Source organism: Panthera onca, chromosome C1 (assembly GCF_046562875.1).
Source record: "Panthera onca isolate mPanOnc1 chromosome C1, mPanOnc1 haplotype 2, whole genome shotgun sequence".
NCBI lineage: Eukaryota > Metazoa > Chordata > Mammalia > Carnivora > Felidae > Panthera > Panthera onca.
Genome location: NC_138346.1, coordinates 177,785,332 through 177,805,167, shown reverse-complemented (window position 1 = coordinate 177,805,167; position 19,836 = coordinate 177,785,332). Strand labels below are relative to the sequence as shown.

The following is a 19,836-nucleotide window of genomic DNA, read 5'->3' as shown; positions in this document are numbered from 1 at the left end:
AAAACGAGCCTTGGCATCCCTCCCCTTTCGCTTCCAGCAGGCCTTGCGCGCGCGAATATGGCGGCGTCCAGGTGGAGGTCTTGAGGAAACTAAGTGGGGATGGCGTTGGCGTCGGGGCACGCGAGGCGTGCACTGGCTCGCCCTGGGCCGCTCGGTCTTGGGGGCTGCGGGACCCCGACACGCGGGGCGTACGAGTGGGGCGTGCGCTCCACGCGGAAGCGCGAGCCTCCTCCCCTGGACAGGGTGTACGAGATCCCTGGACTGGAGCCCATCACCTACGCTGGGAAGATGCACTTCATGCCCGGGCTGGCGCGGCCGGTCTTCCCACCCTGGGACCCTGGTTGGACGCACCCAAAGTTCCGCCGCCCAACCCCGATTCACGAGCAGCCGCTGTACAAGGATCGGGCCTGCTACGTCTTCCACCACCGTTGCCGCCTCCTCGAGGGTGAGACCCTAGGACCAGCAGGAGGGACCTTGTTCCTCCGCCCAGCACCGACCCCGACCCTCTGTGGCCTTAGTCAAGACCTTGAAACTTTGCGGGGCTCGGTTTCTTTTGCGAAATGGGGCCGGTAGTGATTACGTCTTCTGAGGGTTTCAGGGTTAAGTGGGATGTGAAGTGCTGTGCTTGTGTGAGCGAATATTAGGTTGAGTGGCGAGGTGAAAAGACCTGGTTTCTGCCCTAGCCGTGCCTCTATCTAAATCTCAGTCATTTGGGGCAAGTGGCTGAACCTTCCAGAGCCTCTCTTTTCTGTGAACTGAGTAGTTTTGACTAGTTGGACCACATTGACCTTTGCAGCTCTTAACACCCTGGACACATAACTACATTGAAGAAATAGGTGGAGGGAGTTTATAGTGGAAAGTCGTAGCTGAAAGCGTGCTTAATTAATCGCCTGGCCTATGGCCTCATTTCCCAGGCTTGGTGAATGTAACAGAGAGGGATGTGATTTGCCCAGAAATGCCCTGTGGGTTAATAGTGAAGCCAGGGCTACGTATCTGGTTTCCTAGATCAGTGTCCTTTGTCAAAGGTCAGAGCTGAGGTGTTCTCAAGGAAGGGATTTGGACCTAAAAGCCATCTAGCCTATTTCCCCCACCTCCCCACCTCATTCTCACTCAGAACAGGTCAGAATGACTGAGCTGAATGAAACCAGTCTGTGTGTCTAGAGCAGTACCAGAAGTAAGTACCATTACTTTACAGGGTCCGTGGGGGTGGGAGGGCTTCTTTTATTGAGTCACTTTCCATATATATATATATATATATATATATATATATATATATATATATATATATAATTTTTTTTTTTTTAAGTTTATTTTGAGACAGAGTGCCAGCGCGTGGTGGGGGGAGGTGGAGAAGTGGTGGGCAGGGGGGTGGGCAGCAGAGAAATAGAGAGACACAGAGAGAGAGAGAGAGAGAGAGAATATCCCAACCAGTCTTCTCACTGTCCGCGCAGAGCCAGACTCAGGGCTTGAATTCACGAACTGGGAGATCACGACCTGAGCTGATATCAAGAGTTGGATGCTTAACTGACTGAGCCACCCAGGTGTCCCCCCTTTCTGTATTCTTGCCTGTTCTTCCTTAGTCCCCAAATTACTGTGCAGATTCTGGTTCTAAAAACACAAAATGGTCAGGTTCAGTGGGAGCAGTATTTTCCAAGGAGTAGTTAAGAAACAAAGACCTGGCAGGATTTTCGGACTAAGCCAGAGAATAAATCCTTGATTTGACAAAAACTTAAGTCAACCAGCCGGTCTCTTAAGCCCATCAGACCCATTCCTGAAAACTGACTTTACAGCATCTAAACACTTCCATTGCCCTACCAAGGTGTTATGATGGACCTCGCAAGACTTGGTACCCTTGAGTGACCCCGGGAACATTACCAGGCTTTAGGGTAGACAGACTCACGTTGTCCTCCCCACCATCACTTTCGGGGTGTGTAACTTGAAGTAAATTCCTTAGTCTCTGAGTTTCATAAAATCCATCCTATAATGGATTCCAGATGGATCTCCTCCATTCCATAAAATCACATCCAACTTGTAGATAAAGTACCTGGCACAGGTAAACGGTGATGCTCAGTAAATGGCATCTGTAATTATTACATATTATTCGTATTCTAGTGAACCATAAAAATCTCAATTTTATTTATTTATTTTTTTTTTTTTTTTGAGAGAGAGAGCGAGCGAGCGGGGGAGGGACAGAGGCAGAGAGGAGAGAGAATCTTAAGCAGCCTCCATGCCCACTGGAGAGTGCAGCGAGCCCATCCTGGGACTTGATATCATGACCTTAAGATCATGACCTGACAAGAGTTGGATGTTCAATCAACTGAGCCACCCAGGTGCCCCCAAATCTCAATTTTTTTAATTAAAAAAAAAAATTTTTTTTTTAATTTTTTCAAGTTTAAGAAACAGTGGCAGTGTCAGAACTAAAATTCAGGTTACCTGACTCCCACTCAGGGCTTTTTCTGGTGCACCACAAAATCCAGAAGTTACATTTTTAAATGTTTGTATTTCTCAAGGCCTGCAAGGCTGAAAGTGAAAAGTCCCATTGCCCTTATAACATTTCATTTATTAGCACAAAGGAAATTGCCTGAAGGTGTCTCCCCCAAAGTACCCTAGGCTCCATTTAATCCCAGACATAGCTTTTAAATGAAGATCTATCTCTGAAACAGTGGTGTTTTCCCATCTGGGATGAGTAGCCTGCTACCCAAAGCAGTCACCAGCCCACTGTCATGGGCTTTTCCAATCAGGGATTTTGGTGTGGGTTAATAGAAGGGATCTAGGATTTGAAATGTTGGCATCCGTCGATCTAGTCCCAGAGTCTAGAGTCTGAATCTTGCAGGCAACAGACAGACACTTTCCTGCAAGATTTAGCCTTACGACCCCAGCCATCTTAGCTGCTGTTTGAATTCCTCCTGTGCAGGCATCTACTGCCTCAGTCAACTGTTGACCATCCTTAGGTAGGCAGTCATTCCTGAGGTTGAGTTGAAATTTGGTGGTCCTGGCATTCACTCTTATTTTAGTTCTGACTCCTCAGATGTCACAGTACAAATCCTGTCTCTCAAGACAGACGTTTCCCTAAGATGCTATTGGCAGACTTAAGCAATTCTTATTGAATCACCTTTTTTGTTTTTTTGGTTTTTGTAACTGATTACCCCAAAGGTGTAAAGCAGGCCCTGTGGCTAACCAAGGCCAAATTAATAGAAGGCCTTCCCAAGAAAGTGCTTAGCCTTGTTGATGATCCAAAGAACCACATAGAGAACCAAGATGAACGCATTCTGAATGTGATCTTTCACGCCCGTCTTTGGCACTCCACTGAAGACACCCCCAAGAGAGAGACCTACTGGTGAGTTTCCCCCAAGTCAGTAAGATTTCCAGTCAGTGGATCTTGGGAGTCAACCTGTTGCTTTACATCTCCAAATGTTTCTTCTTTCCTCCAAGCCCAGTCATTGTGGACAGTCTGATACAGCTGTGTAAATCCCAGATTCTCAAGCATCCCTCTCTGGCCAGGCGGATCTGTGCCAAAAACTACACGTTATCCACCACCTGGAATCGAGGTTAGTCATCTTGGTCTGTATTTTATCTTTCTACTTTTAGCCTGACTACCAGCTCACCACCACCGCCTCTATACCTGTGCTCATTTCCATCCTTCACAGACCAATTTGTAGGCTCAGACACCTCCTCCTATCATTAGCCACAGGCCAGTCTTTTTGGTTTTAGTCACTTTTTCCCAAGACTTAATTCAACCATATCTTTCTATTGAGTGCCCATGAGTGCCTAAATGTTGAAGATAAGTGATGAAGCACAGTCTATGTCTGCCTTCACAAAGCTCATACTGGATTGCAAGAGCCTTCTTACCCCATTCATGCTTTCTTCCTTTTCCAAATCCATTTTCCACGTAGCTGCCAGAGTGATCTTTCTAAAGCGCACTTCCCTCCCCTGTTTCAGATCCTTAAGTGTCTCCCAGGAGCTTAAACCATTTATCATAGGATTCAGAGCCGCTGTGATGTGGCCACCACCTAGTCTTTCTAGTCTTACCTCCTTCTCTGCTACCCCCACCTTCAGCCCCATCCCCGGGCCAAATTTTTTTTTTTTAATTTATTTTTTTAACATTTTTTATTTATTTTTGAGACGGAGAGACAGAGCATGAACAGGGGAGGGTCAGAGAGAGAGAGACACAGAATCTGAAACAGGCCTCAGGCTCTGAGCTGTCAGCACAGAGCCCGACGCGGGGCTCGAACTCACAGACCACGAGATCATGACCTGAGCCAAAGTCGGCCGCTTAACCGACTGAGCCACCCAGGCGCCCCTATCCCCGGGCCAAATTTACACTTCAGCCACCTGGAGCTTTTTGGCATGAAACTTTGACAGCTTTTGCACTGTGCTGTACATTCTGTGTGGAATGTTCTTTTCTACTTTCCTCCTTTGGTTAAATTCTACTTGTCTGCAAGGCCCCAGCCCCCTTCCTATGTGAATGCAGAGATTAGCTAGTTCTCTTCTGTGCTTCTTATGCCAATCATGCCTATTTTTATTAGAGCATGTATTCTACTGTATTGGAATTCTCTAATATCTAATATCTGCCCCACTAGACTGAACTTCTGATGGCAGGGACCTTGCCTTATTCATTTTTGTCTGCGGTGCCTTAACAGTTCATGGCACATGATAGGTGCTGACTGAAGGGATGGGCGAATGATTACCACGCTGAGGGGTTTCAGCGATGTTCAAAGCACACCAGTGTTGTGATTGGTGGAATTCTGGAGCAGGGAAACCAGCTCTGGAATGATTTTAGGATTTTCAGGTCAGGTTTCTCCAGCTTGCCCCTTTGAGTATGGACTTTCTGGCACGGAGTCAGCTTTGCAGAGGTAATGGCACCACTAAGGAAATTAGTGATCCTCATTAATAGAGGAGTACTTGTTGGCCCATCATCAAGTATTACCTCTAATTAAACTGCCCCATTTGGAGCTGTCACTGGAGGAGGGATGTGGAGGGAATTGAATTGGAAACCACACTAGAGTGGTCTGTGGGGAGAATCTAAAACCCAAGGTTAGGAGAGGTCCGGGCACATTTATCTTCCTTGCAGATTATATGTGAGGAAACAGGAAATACTTTAGGAAACTCTTCTTGAGGTGTGGGTATGATGTACTTTAACAAGCAGATCAGAGTTTATCCATCCACAGATGTAGTATCCCTGTTTTACATACCCAGTGAGGGAGACCACACGCTAATTATATGACAGCGCTCTTGGCCAAACCAGCTTTTAGACATAGAAGATCATTACCCTTGATCTGTTACCATCACATTATGATTTGACTGTTTCTAAAAACCCAAAGCAGAGGAAGATTTGCCTCCGTGGAGAATCTTCAGGAGGCCATTCTCAGGGAGGCATTCAGGCACATTTTGCCTGGTGGCAACGCAGCTTCCCGTGGGGACCTCCGTGAAGGGCATCCGCACATGTTCACGGTGGCAGGTTTGCTGATTCGTCCGATGCGAGTTTGTTTCCTCATAAACTTGTGTCTCCATGTAGCAAGTATGCTGATCCGACCTAGGTGAGGCTTTCTGACTGGCACAGTTTTTTCACTGTCAGCTGTTGAAAACAACTTGGCCCTTTTCCGGAGTTTAATAAAGCCTTTCTCCTCAGCCTCTGGTCTCAGTCCCTCTCCCTCTCTCCCTCCCTCCCTGCCACAGCACGCTCTAGTCACCTGGATTTGTCTCCTTAAACTCTGCTGTGGAGGAGCACACTTCTGTGCCTTTGCACAGGTTATTCTTCCTTAACCAAAATGTTTTTCCTTCCCTTTCTTTGCCTGGGCCAACTGTTAACTAACCAAGGGCAGTTTTGCCCTCTAAGGGAGATGTGGCAAGGTCTGGAGACATTTTTGATTGTCATGACTTGAAGAGCGGGGAGGTCTGCTGGCATCTAGGGGGTAAGGGTGAGGGATGCTGCACAGGACAGTTTCCCTCACCGAAGAATTATCTGGTCCAAAATGAGAATAGTGCCACAGTTGAGAAGTTCTGCTCTTATCCATCCGTCGGAAGCTAGTTTGAAGGCACACCACTTTCAGAAGGATTCTCAGACCTCTGAGAGGAGGCCGGCTTTCCCCACCTCTACTGTCTCTGAATATGGCTCATACTTTTGTATGCACCTTACCTGGTGAGCTTCTTGAGAGCAGAGGGTAACTGTCATTCATTTCTGGGTCTCCAGTGTAGAGCAGGTGCTTGGAAACATCTGTGTGGGACAACCCTAACCTACAGAGCCTGCCGGGCCTCAGGACTCGTTGGCCAGAGAACACAGGAAGAAGAGTGCATCAATCGATTCCCTTCTCAAGAATCCCCGGGTTAACATTTAACCAAAGTTTTGTTTTCTGCAATTAGGCTGATCAGCTAGGACAGCGGTAAGACTTGAGCATGGCAGGGTGAAGGCTCTAGACTTGGCTGAGCTGAGGTAAGGCTTTAGACCAGGGTAGACTAATTGTCTTTCTCCCCTTTTAGAGTCTTTTCTCCTTCAGGTCCGTGGTTCTAGTGGAGCCCGACTGAATACCAAGGATCCGCTGCCCGCCATCGCCTCCAAGGAGGAGGTTGAAGCTACTAAGAATCATGTTCTTGAGACTTTCTATCCCATATCACCCACTATTGATCTTCAGGAATGCAATGTTTATGATGTGAAAGACAACACAGGTAAACGTCAAAGCCTTGCATTTCCAGGAAGCATGGAGATGAGGGTCGTGCTTTTTCTGAAGGGAAGGGATATATTGAATGCTTACTAAATCTGCGCTGGGTGCCTCATGAGCATTTTCTCCTAAGAGCCATGTAGCAGCCTTTGTGCCAGGTACTGTTGTCCCTATTTTGTAGTCAAGGAAACGAGACTCAGGGAGGTTAAGGGGTTCAGTTCAAAGGCTGACTTTGCTTTTGACCTCTGAGAGGTAACTGTTGCATCAGAGTTGGAATGGGTATCTTTGGGGGGCCTTTTGGCCAGGCACCAGGTGTTTCCTTTATTCACACGTCCCTTGAGAGACACCCTTCTCTCTATGCACCCTGTAAACTCTGGCCAACATTCTGCTAGGACTGAGGAAGCCCCACAGGCCTCAAATGGGGCTGTTCATCTAAGCTCCATCGAATAAGGCATCACCATCTCCCTAGGCAGCCAAGACAGAAATGAGGGTGTCAGGCTGGGCAGGCCCGCTGTTCGTGCCATCCAGTCCGTCCCTGTGAGGTGTAGTGTCTTCCTCCCAGCCTCCCGTCATCTCCACAGTGACAACCTCCAGCAGCCCCACCTACTCTCAGCCAGCCTGTTGCCACAGCCTCCCAGCTGGCCAGTCTGACCTAGGCTGTTTTCTGTCAGTCCCTCTGGTTCCTGGTTCCAGAGGCACCCTTCTGAAGCAGATTCCGTCCTTCCCTCCATGCCCACCTCCCTGTTGCCTGTTGGGTAAAGTTGGAACTCCTCAGTTTATCACATGAGGGCCTCCAGGCCCGGCCTCGGCCCCTCTCTCCAGCCACCAACCTTACTTTTGTCTCCCCCATACCCCGCAGACCCTCCGTTATTCCAGCTACGTGTAACATGTGGAGCCCTTCTCACCAGAGGCTCCGGCACGTCCTCTCCCTGAGATTTGTGACCGTCCACCTCTTTTTGCCTTCACCTCAGTAGTTCATCTGTCACAGTTCATCTTCGGAATCGCTTCTTCCCAGAAATGCTGTGAGGTCTTCCAGCGTCGTCAGAGGCCTTTCATCTGTCCTCCCCCCGCCCCTGGCTCACCCCATATCTTCACATGTCCTCCGTGTGGAGATGGTCACTTTTTCCGTCTGCTTCCCCTCTAGACTGAGCCTCTCAAAAGTAGTGGCAGGCTGCACTTGGCTGCTGTTCTGGTGCATGTCTCAGGCTGGGCGCACGGGGAGGGCCCACCGGAAGTGCCCATGGCAAGTCTTGTCTGTCTGAAGCAGCGCTTGCCTCTGGGATTTTCTTTTTTCTTTTTCTCTTTCTTTCTTTCTCTTTCTTCCTTCCTTCCTTCCTTCCTTCCTTCCTTCCTTCCTTCCTTCCTTTCTCTTTTCTTTTCTTTTCTTTTCTTTTCTTTTCTTTTCTTTTCTTTTCAGAGAGGGCACAAGGGAGCAAGGGGCAGAGAGAGAATCCCAGGAGGGGCAGAGAGCAAGAGGGGGTGGTGAGAGAGAGAAGTAGGGCTCCCCCGAAGCAGGACTTGTGCTCACCTGATGCAGGACTCAAACTTATGAACCCTGAGATCATGACCTATGAGCCGAAGTAAGATGCTTAACCTACTGAGCCACCCAGGCACCCACCTCTGGGATTTTCATAGCCAGTGTCTTCCTGGCCTCTTTCTTCCTCCTTTTTACACCTGCTTTCACTGAGCCAGATTACTTGTTCCGGAAGCTGCCAGCCTACCCAGGGTTTACTCCTAGCAGTGCAGGGGATGAGAATGATGGCCTGGCAGGGTTGTGTGGCTGGGATAACAAGAGCTAAGCCTTGATTCTCAGTGCCAGTGTTTGCAGCTCACTTGTGAGGTGTGAAGTGAGTTACTTATTGCTAATAATAAAGTGTGGAGTTTCGTAAACGATTTGCTTTTAAAAATATAATTAGTGTAGATTTCAGGTTTCCTTCTACTGACATCATTGTCACCTATGTGCTTGAATGGGCGAGAAAGGGGTGTCGTTAGAGCTAGCATGCAGGAATCACCTGGCACAGGTTGGCAACATTTTCAGTAAAGAGATAGTAAATAGTTCAGGTTTAGCAGGCCACAGATGGTCTCTGTGACAACTATTCCGTAGACACTGTGTAAATGAGTGGACATGGCTACGTCCCAGTACAAACTTTATTTTCACAAATGGGAGGGGCCAGATGTGGCTGGCAGGCTGTAGTTTGTCATCCCCCGAGCTGTAGGGATAACATCTGCCTTTACTGAGTCTGTAGTGCCTGGCACGGAGCTAAGGTCGGGTGACATTCCTCAGGCTTTGGGACAGGCTGATCATCCTTTCCACCCCTCCACATGATTATGTACCTTGCAGGATTCCAGGAGGGCTATTCTTACCCCTATCCCCACACCTTATATTTCCTGGAGACAGCCAGTTTACGACCACACCGCCTTCAACCAGATCATCTGCGGGCCAAGATGATCCTGTTTGCCTTTGGCAATGCCCTGGCTCAGGCCCGGCGCCTCTATGGGGTATGTATGTGGAGAAGACCTCCAAGGTACTTGACGTGTTGTTGGCCTCCTGCTTACGCTGCTCACGGAAAGAAGGGAGGCACAGGGGGGATTCCTTGCTTGACTGAGTAGTTTCAGGGAGAGGCACTTCCACTCACCCCACAGGGGTAAACTGACATCTGTTGGGGGCCTACGGTGTGCCTGTGTTTTTACATAAGATACCTCATTTGTTGATCAAAATAGCCCACAAGGTTTCTTTGTCATCCCCGTTTCCCAAGTGATGCCACCAAATACAGCTTGTCCAGCATTACACACAGTGAGTGGGGGAGAGAGGACCGGAACTAGGTGCACCCAGCGCCTACAGCTTCAGTTACTTGTGCTCTGGGACGCCGCCTCGGTTCTCTGATACCAGACCTGGAGCACAAGGCTCCTTTGGGCAGGAGGAAGGAGAGCAGTAGAGGTGGTGCAGACCTGCCTGCCAAGTGAGGGTGGGTTCTGGGGACCCAGATGCCATTTGGTGATAGCCCCTTGATTCTGAGAGAGTGTCTCAGACCTGGATGGTGTAACGTGCAGGCTGAGTAGTTGTCCCACAGAGCTAGCCCCCACATTGGTGAGAGCCTGGCCTGGGAGCAAAGGCCTCCCGGGAGGGAGTAGGGAATGGCAGTAGGGGATTCCCTGAGCAGGCCCAGGACACTGGATCCTGGGGAGTCAGGGAGGGGGTGGGATGGGTGTGTATTAGGAGGAGGGCTGAGAGTTGCTGCCAGCTCCCAGGTCCGAGGCCCCCCCCGCCCCGGAGGAGTGAAACTCACAGTGTTCTGTTTCCCATCCTTCTTGGTCTAGGAACTAGGTGGGTTTGTGGAGGTGTGGTTAGCCAAATGAGATAGGGAGTGGAATGGACCTTGCCTAGATTGAACATTTGCCACGTGCCAGATGTTTAGTTAGGATTCTTTGTGTCAGTGTTTCTCAAAGTGTGGTCGTGGATTAGCTGCATGAGCATCATCTGGGAACTTGGTGGAAATGCAAAACTGCATCAGAAACTGGGGATGGAATCCAAGTAACCAGTGCTGTGAGAAGCCCTCTGGGTGATGCTGGTTTAAGCTCAAGGTTGAAAACCACTGCATTGTCAGATCCCTGTAGCAACCCCCTGGGCAGATACGGTCAGCTTCATGTTACAGATGAAGAAACTGAAGCTCAGGGAGGCTAGGTAACTTTGCCAGTGGCACACAGCTAAGAGATTAGCCACTGTCACATCTTCATGTGACTTTCCAATCCTTGAGGGTTGTTGTCTTTATTCCCATTCTCTGACTGCATACTCATGAAGGCTCTGGACGGTTAGGTGACTTGCCCAAGATCCCACAGCTGTCGAGTGAGGAAGCTGGCATTGGAGCCCTGATCCCTCTAGCTTCAAAGGACGTGCTGCCTCTCGACTCTGGGGCCGGGGAAGGAAGCAGACAGTCACGTGCCAGGTACCAGGTCTGCAAGCTCGTCATAGCGTCTGTGCCAGCTGTTGCCAGCAGAGCCCGGGTAGCAAGGCTGACGCTAATTGCCACCCAGTTGGGTAGGAGAGGGGACCTCCCCACCCCCTCCAGGTACAAATTATTCCTGGGGATGTGAAGTTGAGCAATTACGGGAAGAGCCTCCATGTAAAGGGTAAAATTGCTGAGAAATTTATGTACTACCTGCAGTTTTATTGATCTGTAGAGGGAGATAAGAGTCAATACAGAATTCTCAGCTAACACTTAGAGGTACTTTTCTTTTTATTTATTTCTCGTGCAGCTAAGAACAGGTATTTCTAAGGCCAGCAGTCCCGGTGTGGCCCACACTGAGGTGTGACATTAGCTATTCCTAATGTCGCATTCAGCCCGGAGGGGTGAACGTAGGCAGCATTTTTGAATCCAGGATGCTCTGCTTCATGGGGCTTGCCCGTTGGATCTCTGTCCTGTGGGTAGTCGTCACCAAACTGGACTCTGCGCGAAGTCTCAGTAGTGTGAACATAGAATTTATCATCCCTGCTGGGACGCTACCAGGGGTGCAGAGAGGTACTAGTGTCAGATACAGTGGGGCGCTAGGTGTCAGTCACGATGGGGTTTTAAGTGATTTCGTAGCTTGGGCTCTGATCCTGGCTCACGTCTCGTGGGTAACCTGGAACAGATTATACCACCTCTCTGACCCTCATCTGTGAAGTGGGAATAGACTGCTAGAATCATGAGATTACAGGTGACTCTATGTAAAACTGATACAATGCCAGGCACGCGAGAGGCTTTCAGTAACTGGTTGCTGCTGTTCTTATTATTACCAAGGGGCACTAATTGAGAGAGCATTAGGAAATGTGTTGACTGGGGAAAACCTGGTGCCGACACAGTGCTGTGGACACTCCAGGAATCTGACACGTTCTGGAGTTGCGTCGGGAGCACGAAGCCCAAGTAAGGCAACTAACTGCAGGCTTAGAGCATTCCAGGGTGCCAGGCCCTCAGGAGCAAGGCAGAAGTGAAAAGTGAGCATGCCGGAGCGTGGGCCAGTCTGCGTTCGGCGCCCCACGTCTGTGTGACTTCAGATAAGTCACTTGCCTTGCTGAGTCTCGGTTTCCTCATCTGTCAAGTAGAGTGAGAACTGAGTGAGGTTATATATGTTCACTGACCCTCCAGGTTAACGTTCGATGGAACCGATGTCACTGCCGTTTCCATCACGTAACACCATGGGTTCGAGGGATTTCTTGTTAACTTCCCAGCTCACCTTCCTGTACTCTTGCCGCTTGCCCGGTCATCACCTCCCAGCGGCAGGGATTATTCCGTGTGCTTAACCATGAGCTGCCACGTCAGCAGAGCCAGGCTGGGGGAGGGAGGGCTGGCCTCGTTCTGGATGGTGCCCTCAACTTACTCTGTTTTCATGGCCCTGTGGTGGAACCCTTAAATGGGAGCAGACGTTTGTTGTAAAGGCCGGAACTAGAAGCCGCCTGTTCTGTGCCGTTCTTCACACCCCAGCGTTTCTGGTTTGATTTACTTGTCCCCTTTTCCTCTCAGAGTGACACTAAAGTTTTGGAGCAGCCGGTAGTTGTGCAGAGCGTGGGCACCGATGGACGTGTCTTCCAGTTCCTGGTGTTACAGCTGAACACCACAGACCTGGCCTCTAACGAGGGCGTCAAGAATCTGGTCTGGGTGGACTCAGACCAGCTCCTCTATCAGCATTTTTGGTGTCGCCCAGTGATCAAAAAGAAGGTGGTGGTGGTAAGTCCAGCCATCTCCAGTCTTGTGATTGGATCGGGGCTGTGACTCAGTTTCCCCAGAGTGAGCCAGGGGTAGAGTTGAAGGGATGCTTGCGAGTGGGACCCTGGCTTTAGGAACTTCCTGCCCAGGATCTCTACCTGGAGGGCTACTTTAGCCCTGCCTGTCACCTAAAATGGCACCTTCCACCCTGGGCTCTCCCTGGCTCTCCCCTCCCGCTTCCCCCTGTCCCCCTCCACACCCGGCTCCTCACGGCACCTTGCGTGCCCAGCTGCTAGCCTGGGGTCTTAGTAGGAGCTGCTGCTTTTGTAAAGGAGGCTTCTCCCCCCGTCCCCATTTCTTTCATCTGGCCATCCCCTCCTTGTCCTTCCAGGTTTAGCATAAGGACCCAGCACCCCACTGCCAGCCTCACTTAAGTGTCTCGGGTGGGTCCCATAGCCCCCGTGTTTCCCCCATCATAGCACAGTCCTGCTGCTGTGCTGCAGTCAGCTGTTTGTAGCTTTTTCTCCTCCATCAAACTGAGCTCTAAGCTCTTCGGAGGCAGGGCCTGTGGACGAGGCATTCATTCCTAGGACACGGGATTCTTCCGGTGGCTCATCACTACCGCACCTCAGTGCTCCCCTGGCAGAGTGTAGGCCTGCTTCCTGTGCAGTGGGCGGCGGCGGTGTCTAAAATTAATGCTGTAATGTCAGGCGGTGATAAGCACTCTGAAGAGACAAGAGCGCATCAGGGGCTGCGAGAGAGCAGAGTAGGGGTGCTGCTGGGTCTGCGGCTGGGGGTCCCGCATGGGCCTGAGCAGACGTGCTGTGTGGAGCTGGTATCGGCCCCTCCAATAGCATCGGTGCGGCAGCCGCACAGTCACGTCTCTTGTACCTGTCGGTGCTGCTTCTGCCCTGTAAACACCTCCCCTGTCTGGGCCCTTCTCTTTGGCCCCAGACTCCGTTATCTGTCACCTGCAGCCACACCCGCTACCCCTGCACTCTCTGCCCTTAACCCTGCTCTCCTTCTCGTCTCTGGGTCCTCCCTTCTAGAACACTGACTTAGTGCCAGACACATCCTGGTTGCTCACATGGCTCCTCGGTGCCTGTCTAGTTCAGCTCCTAACCCAACCCCGCCCCCTAGCACAGACCCTGGGCTCCAGCCTCGCCCTTCTCTTCCCTCCTCTGCACTGGCACATGTCCTCTCTGTGAAGCCGCCTGCCTTTTCTTCTGCCTTTCTGACCCACTCTCCTTGCCCTTTAATACTCATTCATACCTGGTCTCTTCCATGTATGGGAGTCAGTGAGTCATCTCCCCTGCTTCCTGAGCATCATTTCCCTACTGCTGTGAGGCCTGTCACCGCTTAGTGTCCCTGTTCGAACACCCAGCCGCAAGCTCCTTGAGGGCAGAGCCAGATTCAAGCCTCCGTTGGGTTTCTAACACTGGGCATAGGCCCACTACAGGAGAAGGGGCCTGATCTGTGTGTGTGGATTAGTGAGGGATTATCGTCCCCCGGAACGAAAAGGGTCAGCAGACCATTTGTTCCCCGTGGTTGAGGTGAGAGGGATGAGGCGTGAGGGCGGTGCCCACTGACGAACTGGCTGAAAGCACTATGAGCGCATCACGTCCACCGACCCAGCCCCTCCGTCCTCTCTTTGTACCAGCTCCCTGGTGCCGCTTCTTGGTCCACGAGAGGAAGAGACTGGGATTATCCAGGTCTGAGGGTTTACATAAAACCGACCTTTGTTTTCATTAAACCTAGTAGCAGGATCCTAATGGGCTGTGTTTTTTCCAGGAACCTGTTGGGCCGACTGGTTTCCAGCCAGAGACATTCAGGAAGTTTTTAGCTCTGTATTTGCACGGTGCCGTGTGAGCCAAGGACCACTCTGAGTCTGAAGCCCCCTTGCCCCTCCCGTGGAAGATCCTGCATCCAGGGCAGTGACTGCCCGGAGCCTGAGTGCTCCCTTGTCCCCTGGTCTGGCTGCCAATAAAGAGCCCTTGAGAGGCACTGGGGCCTATGCCCGGTGTGGGGTGCTGTCAGAAGGGTCGCCTGTGGCTGCGTGTAGGTGGCATCCTGAGCAGGTGCGGTCCTGGGAGCCTGACTGCCTGACCTTAAGCTCAGCTCTGCCCGTGGTCCATTTTGACTTTAGAGAAGAGCCTTTGTCTCTTTGAGTTTCACCTTCTTCACCTGAAACTTGAGGATAACGTGACCTCCTTGTCCTGAAGACTGTAGATGGTGTGCACCTAGCATCTGCCACGTAATAGGTGCTCTCTGACACTTGGGCGATCTTACGGGACTCCTTGAATTGTGGGCTCATTCCATAATGACTGCGGGAAATCTGAAGAGTATCCATTGTAGGTTTCTCCTTAGCATCCGGGTTAATGGAATACATCTGTGGTTCAGCTGGCCTCTATTCACATAGCATCCAGGTCCTGCTCTGGGCCCGGCACCTTACACACCGCATCCTATTTACTCCTCACACAGCTCTTGCAAGGTCATTGTTTCTGTATTCACGAAAGATGCTGGGTGCCTACGTGTGCTGGGCAGTGTTCTGGGCCCTCAAAATAAGGGACCTCAGATAGTATAAGGTCACCTAGGTCACACAGCTGGTGGTGTGGGTCACCAGGAAACTCATCGAGACAATCTGCAGGTGAGTTTGGGGAGGGCCTCAAGGACTAGCACCTTTGGGGAGTGGTGGCGGCATCGCTGTGCAGAGGGGTCTGAGCCCGGTGACGGCACCTGAGGTCTCGGCCGGCTCCCAGTTCTGTGGGTGGCAAGGAGGTGAGCCTTTCTTCAGACGCCACCAGTCTGTCGCCATCATTGGCTGGCTATACACGGCTCCCCTGTGTGGCAGAGACGGGTTGGGTAGCCTCCTTGGGCAGAGTGCAGTTCCCAGAGGGACTGGGCTGAGAGCCGTTCGCCACGGAAGCAAGTGGGCCTTCCCTGCTGCCTGCCAGAGGGCCTCTGGGGAGCGAGCTGGAGCAGCGTCACCGCCACCAGATCTGGTAAATGGTGAAGCGGGACGCCAGCCCCGTGTGTCTGGCCCCCAGGCTTGTACTCTGTCCGCTTCGCAACTTGCCTTCTCGGCTTGGTGGGATGGTGGCGACTGCTTTGAAGCCAGGCTGGGTGGGCCGAAGCCCCTGGAGTCTGGTGGGAGGCGGGGGTGGGGGCAAAGCCAGCCAACTCGGGCGTGGGAAGGAGGGGCGTGGGAAGGAGGCTTCGAGTCAGCAGAGGCGAGGCCGCCAGTAGATGACCTTGCAGCTCAAGGACTGCCCTGGGAGAAGCCGGTGCTGCAGGCCGGGCTGGGTGGCGGGCCCTCCTCACAACCCACCTTCAGTGAGCAGTCCTAGCGGCTGGCCTTGGTGTGTCCCCCATGGAGCTCAGAGCTAAGCCCTGGGCGCCCACTGTGCTCTCAAGTCCCACGCACCTGATGTGCAAGGCAAGGCAGGCGGGACTTGGTGGGTTTTATCCTCCCCCCTACAAATGGGGAAACTGAGGCTCAGAGTATGTATAGTGTGAGGAGCTAGAAAGCTCCTATGTGAGGACAGCTGTCCTTTCCACAGAGATGTATCCACTTCTCCAAATCTCAAATGCCTGCTTCCCTCGGCCTCACCACCTGCATCCAGGGTGGGCTTGCTGCCCAGAGTTAAGAGCCAGCCTGTCAACAGCAGCGCAGCCCCTTCTAGCTGTCACCCTCCCCCCGAAACACACGTGTGCGTCCATGGGTTTCCTCATCCCCAGCTGGGCCACCACGGAAGACTAGGTCAGGACTGGGGACTGAGCCCTAAGGTTCCCCACTACAGACCTCTTCCAGGGGCAGTCCAGCCCATTTTATAAATACCTGCTGTGTGCCTGGCCTCGTGCTGGGAACCAGAGACACAGAATGAGCCCTGGTCTCTGTTCTCCAGGAGCTCCCAGTTTGCTGGCAGACACTGACAGAGCAGTTGGCCTCTGGATCCACAGAAACAGGAAGTTGTGAAGGCCACCCACCTGGGCCCATAGGGGACAGCATGCAGGGGAAGGTGCAGGGGTGACTACTCCACAAACATCCGGTTACTCCATGAGAAACTGGGTGCCTGCTTGGCGATTCTGGGGACACGGAACACTTGGGATGTCGGCTCCAGCTTTGAGGAGCCTAGCTGCTGGGGGCCACAGGCTGAGGGGTGGTGTGGGAAGGTGCTTGGTGTTCTTACCCTATAAGCAGAGGTGTGCAGGGAGGTGCAAAGCAGGATCCCACTGCAGGCTGGGCCCTTTCCTCCCTACCGGGGCCCACATGACCTGGGTTCGCTTCCAGCTTGGCACCCCCATACCGTGGCTCCCACCTGCCCGAGTCCTGCCTGGGAATCCCAGGTGGTGGCAAGGGTAATGGGTGGCTGCTTGCTCATCACCACCTCCTTTGCCCAGCACTGGGTTGGCACGTGGCAGAGGCTCCATGCTGGTGGAACAGAAACTTCTTCAGAGCTCTGAGTGCAGGTCAGTCCCAGCCTGAGTATCCTCTCCCAACGGTGAGGGCTGCCCAGTTGTTCAAAGGTGTCTGTGCTGAGGAAGAGCCCAGAAACCTGATTCCAAGCTGAGGGAAGGGCAAAATGCAAGCTTCTAGATCCTCCCATCACACCCATTTGGACTCTGCACCCGCCCCCGCCCCCCCCCCCCCGCCCCGCCCCTGCCGCCCCATAGAGGAACAGTACCACTGATAGCTAACACTGCTGTTCGTACTACATGCAAGGCATGGTCTAAACCCTTCACAAGAGCCACCTCATCCTCCCAACAACCCCAAGAGGTAGGTAAACCATTATTCCCGTTTATAAATGAGGTAAGCAGGGCACAGGTAGAAACTAACTCGCCCATGGTCACAGTAAGTAGCGGTAAAGACAGGATCTGAAATTGGCAATGTGTGTCTGGAAGGGTCAGACCATGTAGAGATGTACTGAGCCTACGACACTCCCTCCCTTTCTGCGGGCCTGGAGCAAGGTCCCCAGAGCTCAAGGGAAGCAGCAAGTCCTACTTTCTAAATGTTCAAATGCCCCTGTCCCGCTGCTTACCTTGCCCCACCCAACCACCTTCCAGGATGCAGCATTTGGGAAAGGCTATTGTGAAAATCCTCCAAGGGCTTCCCCTTGCCTTGGAGGGAAAGCAGAACAAAAACACAAAACTGAAGCTCTGTGGGGCCCCCAGCCTAGGACCAGTGAATCACTCCACCTGAGTGGGAAAGCCAGGTGTGGCTGCCGCCCTCAGGGCCACAACTGGCACTGGCCAGTGCTGATTCTCCTTGGAAAACACCAGGAAACTTTTCTACTCCCTGAAAAATACATTCTGGCAGTGCCCCCCAAATATTTGACGTGAGACTGATGTCTCCCTTCCCAACCCACCTTCCCCAAAGGCCACTGCAACTCTGCACAGAAAACGCAGAATTCACATGCCCAGGAAAACAGGGAGGACAACCTGAACACAAAACAAAATCTTGTCATGCACCAGGAATAGAAATTGTGCCCAAGCAGTCCACCTCGCATTTTGTAATCAGTATAATAAACTCCCACCCACGTTTGCCCCCAAACATGTCAGGAAGGGCTGCGGAAAAAAGATGTCCCTTTAATAAAACGTTATCAACATATATCGTACACAAACTACAATGTATCATAATTACTTTTTTTTTCCTCTCTTAATTCAGAACCAGACTACAAGGTAAGAAAAAACACAGAAACAGCTACAATGTTCCCAATAATCCGCACAAGGTCTTTTTTCAGGCAGATGGTATCTCACATAGTATGATATACATGGATCAGGAAGGGGAGGGAGGAAAACAAACAGCAGCTACAGGGGAGCAGGGAGGAGGGGCTGTAAATGTACAAAGAATTCGGGTGTCTTCAGGGCAAGACACAGAGGTTCGATGGGGGTAGTGAGGTGAGGGAGGCCATGAGTCACCCCTCCTGGGAGGGGACAGGCTCCACTGTCGCATTTGTCGGTTTTTGAAAATAAAAACAGGACCGGAAACAGCACGTCTGTTTGGTTGTTGGTGTCCCCCGCCCCCCCAACAGCTATTCCAAAGTCTTTCCATCCAGTTCCAAGCGTATACAGAGCAATTCTGGTCAATTCCCATCTTTGAAAAAGAAGCAAGAATCAAGAGAAAGAAAAAAAAAAACAAACCCAAAACAAAAGGAAACCCAAACTCCAGCCCTACAGTGCCCGCACACACGAGCACACACGACGAGGACGATGCGAGCCAGGGCCACGGGGCGAGAACGCGGGGGTCACGGTTGCCATGTCCCAGGTCATAGCCATCCTGTTGGGGGCGGCCTCCCCCACTGCGCTCCGTCCAGGCCACCACCCAGCTGGCAGGATTCTCGCTGGGAAGACTGGGGTGGGGGCTGAGGAGAGGGCTGGAGCGGCAGGGAGGCCGGGCAGGGGAAGGTCCAGAAGAGAGAGAGGAGGAAGCAGTCCTGGGAACACAGTGCATGCCACCGGGTCACAGCGAGTCTCCGCTGTGGCGGAGTCCTGAAAGCGGTCAGGTGGTCTGGCCCCTCGGGCCACATACGGGAGGGGGTGGTTCTGGGGTCCCAGTTGTGCAGCTGCTGAGGCCACCTCGCCGGGAGAAACCAAGCGAAAACAAAACAGGTTCCCACCCCTTGCTTGCCCATCCGCACAAACCGAAAACCCCAAGTGGAGAAAGGGGACTTTCTTGTCTCTTTCCAAAAAAGGCCTTTTGAAAGAAACCACCGATTGTAAACTGCCCAGTTTATTATTATTATTATTATTTTTAGATGGCTACAAAGACAGCGTGAGATCTCACACCTAGACTAGCTTTCCTGGTGGAAGGGCTTGGGTACAGACAGACAGCAGGGCTTTTTTTTTTTTTTTTTGGTCCTTTTTTCTTTTTTTCTATTTTTTTTTTTTTTTTAAAGAAGAAAGCAAAGAGGTTGATTGGGGTGGGGTGGGTGGGGGACTTGCTAGAAGCTTCCATTTTTAAAAATTTTTCCCCCAAAAAAACCCCCCTGAAAACAAATTAAAAAATCCCAGTAACGGTAAAACCCCAAACAAAAAAAACAACAAAAAAGTGTCATGTACATAAAAGGTCCTTTTGGGAAAGGGCAAGGGGTGGGATTTTTCTGGTCATTGACTTGAAATATATTTTTATTTTGAGTTTTGTCCTTCATGTTTTATGGAATAAAAAGTTCGGCCTTTTTATTGCATGAAACTAAAATTGGGACAGGTCGGGGGGACTGGAGGAGGAGGGTGGGGGCTGAGGGGGAGCAGGGAGACGCCCCTCCCCCAGCTCCTGGGTAATGACACCTCACTTCTTCTTGCATAATTTCTGGCATCTTCCCGCCTGCAATGCCGGCTCTCTCAGCGTCTCGGAGAAGAGGAGGGGATCACACGCTCATCGTCATGCTTGGAGAATACTGGAAGGGGAGAAGCAGAGACAGGGCCATGAGGGCCAGTGTGGGCTAGATTGGGCCAGTCTGGGAGCGTGCCTGGGTGGGGAAGCCTGCGAGGGCTCTGCCCGC

The 19,836-nt window shown here is 51.6% G+C and overlaps 2 protein-coding genes across 10 annotated transcripts in view; one reads left to right on the top strand and one right to left on the bottom strand.

Moving 5' to 3' along the window:
* Positions 1–24: 24 nt before the first annotated feature.
* MRPL37 (mitochondrial ribosomal protein L37) lies at positions 25–14,350 on the top strand. Its single transcript, XM_060625841.3, has 7 exons — positions 25–445; positions 3,154–3,337; positions 3,433–3,548; positions 6,478–6,663; positions 8,998–9,155; positions 12,155–12,358; positions 14,129–14,350. Exons 1-7 carry the CDS (start codon positions 100–102, stop codon positions 14,204–14,206), a joined length of 1,272 nt encoding a protein of 423 aa, XP_060481824.1. The 5' UTR covers positions 25–99; the 3' UTR covers positions 14,207–14,350.
* A 3,553-nt stretch (positions 14,351–17,903) lies between these two features.
* SSBP3 (single stranded DNA binding protein 3) overlaps positions 17,904–19,836 on the bottom strand; it is a 163,332-nt gene continuing 161,399 nt past the window's right edge. For all 9 annotated transcript variants that reach the window (XM_060625842.3, XM_060625843.3, XM_060625844.3 and 6 more), the window contains one exon: positions 17,904–19,731. In XM_060625842.3, the coding sequence (XP_060481825.1) occupies positions 19,702–19,731 (30 nt within the window). In that variant the 3' untranslated portion in view covers positions 17,904–19,701. The remainder of the gene's footprint in view (positions 19,732–19,836) is intronic.

Bases quoted from the DNA above. Each gene is read 5' to 3' on its own strand.
- MRPL37 (XM_060625841.3), top strand. From the start codon at position 100: ATGGCGTTGGCGTCGGGGCACGCGAGGCGTGCACTGGCTCGCCCTGGG. The intron at 3,338-3,432 runs GTGAGTTTCCCC...CTTTCCTCCAAG, and splicing joins CCCAAGAGAGAGACCTACTG to CCCAGTCATTGTGGACAGTC. The intron at 9,156-12,154 runs GTATGTATGTGG...TTTTCCTCTCAG, and splicing joins AGGCCCGGCGCCTCTATGGG to AGTGACACTAAAGTTTTGGA.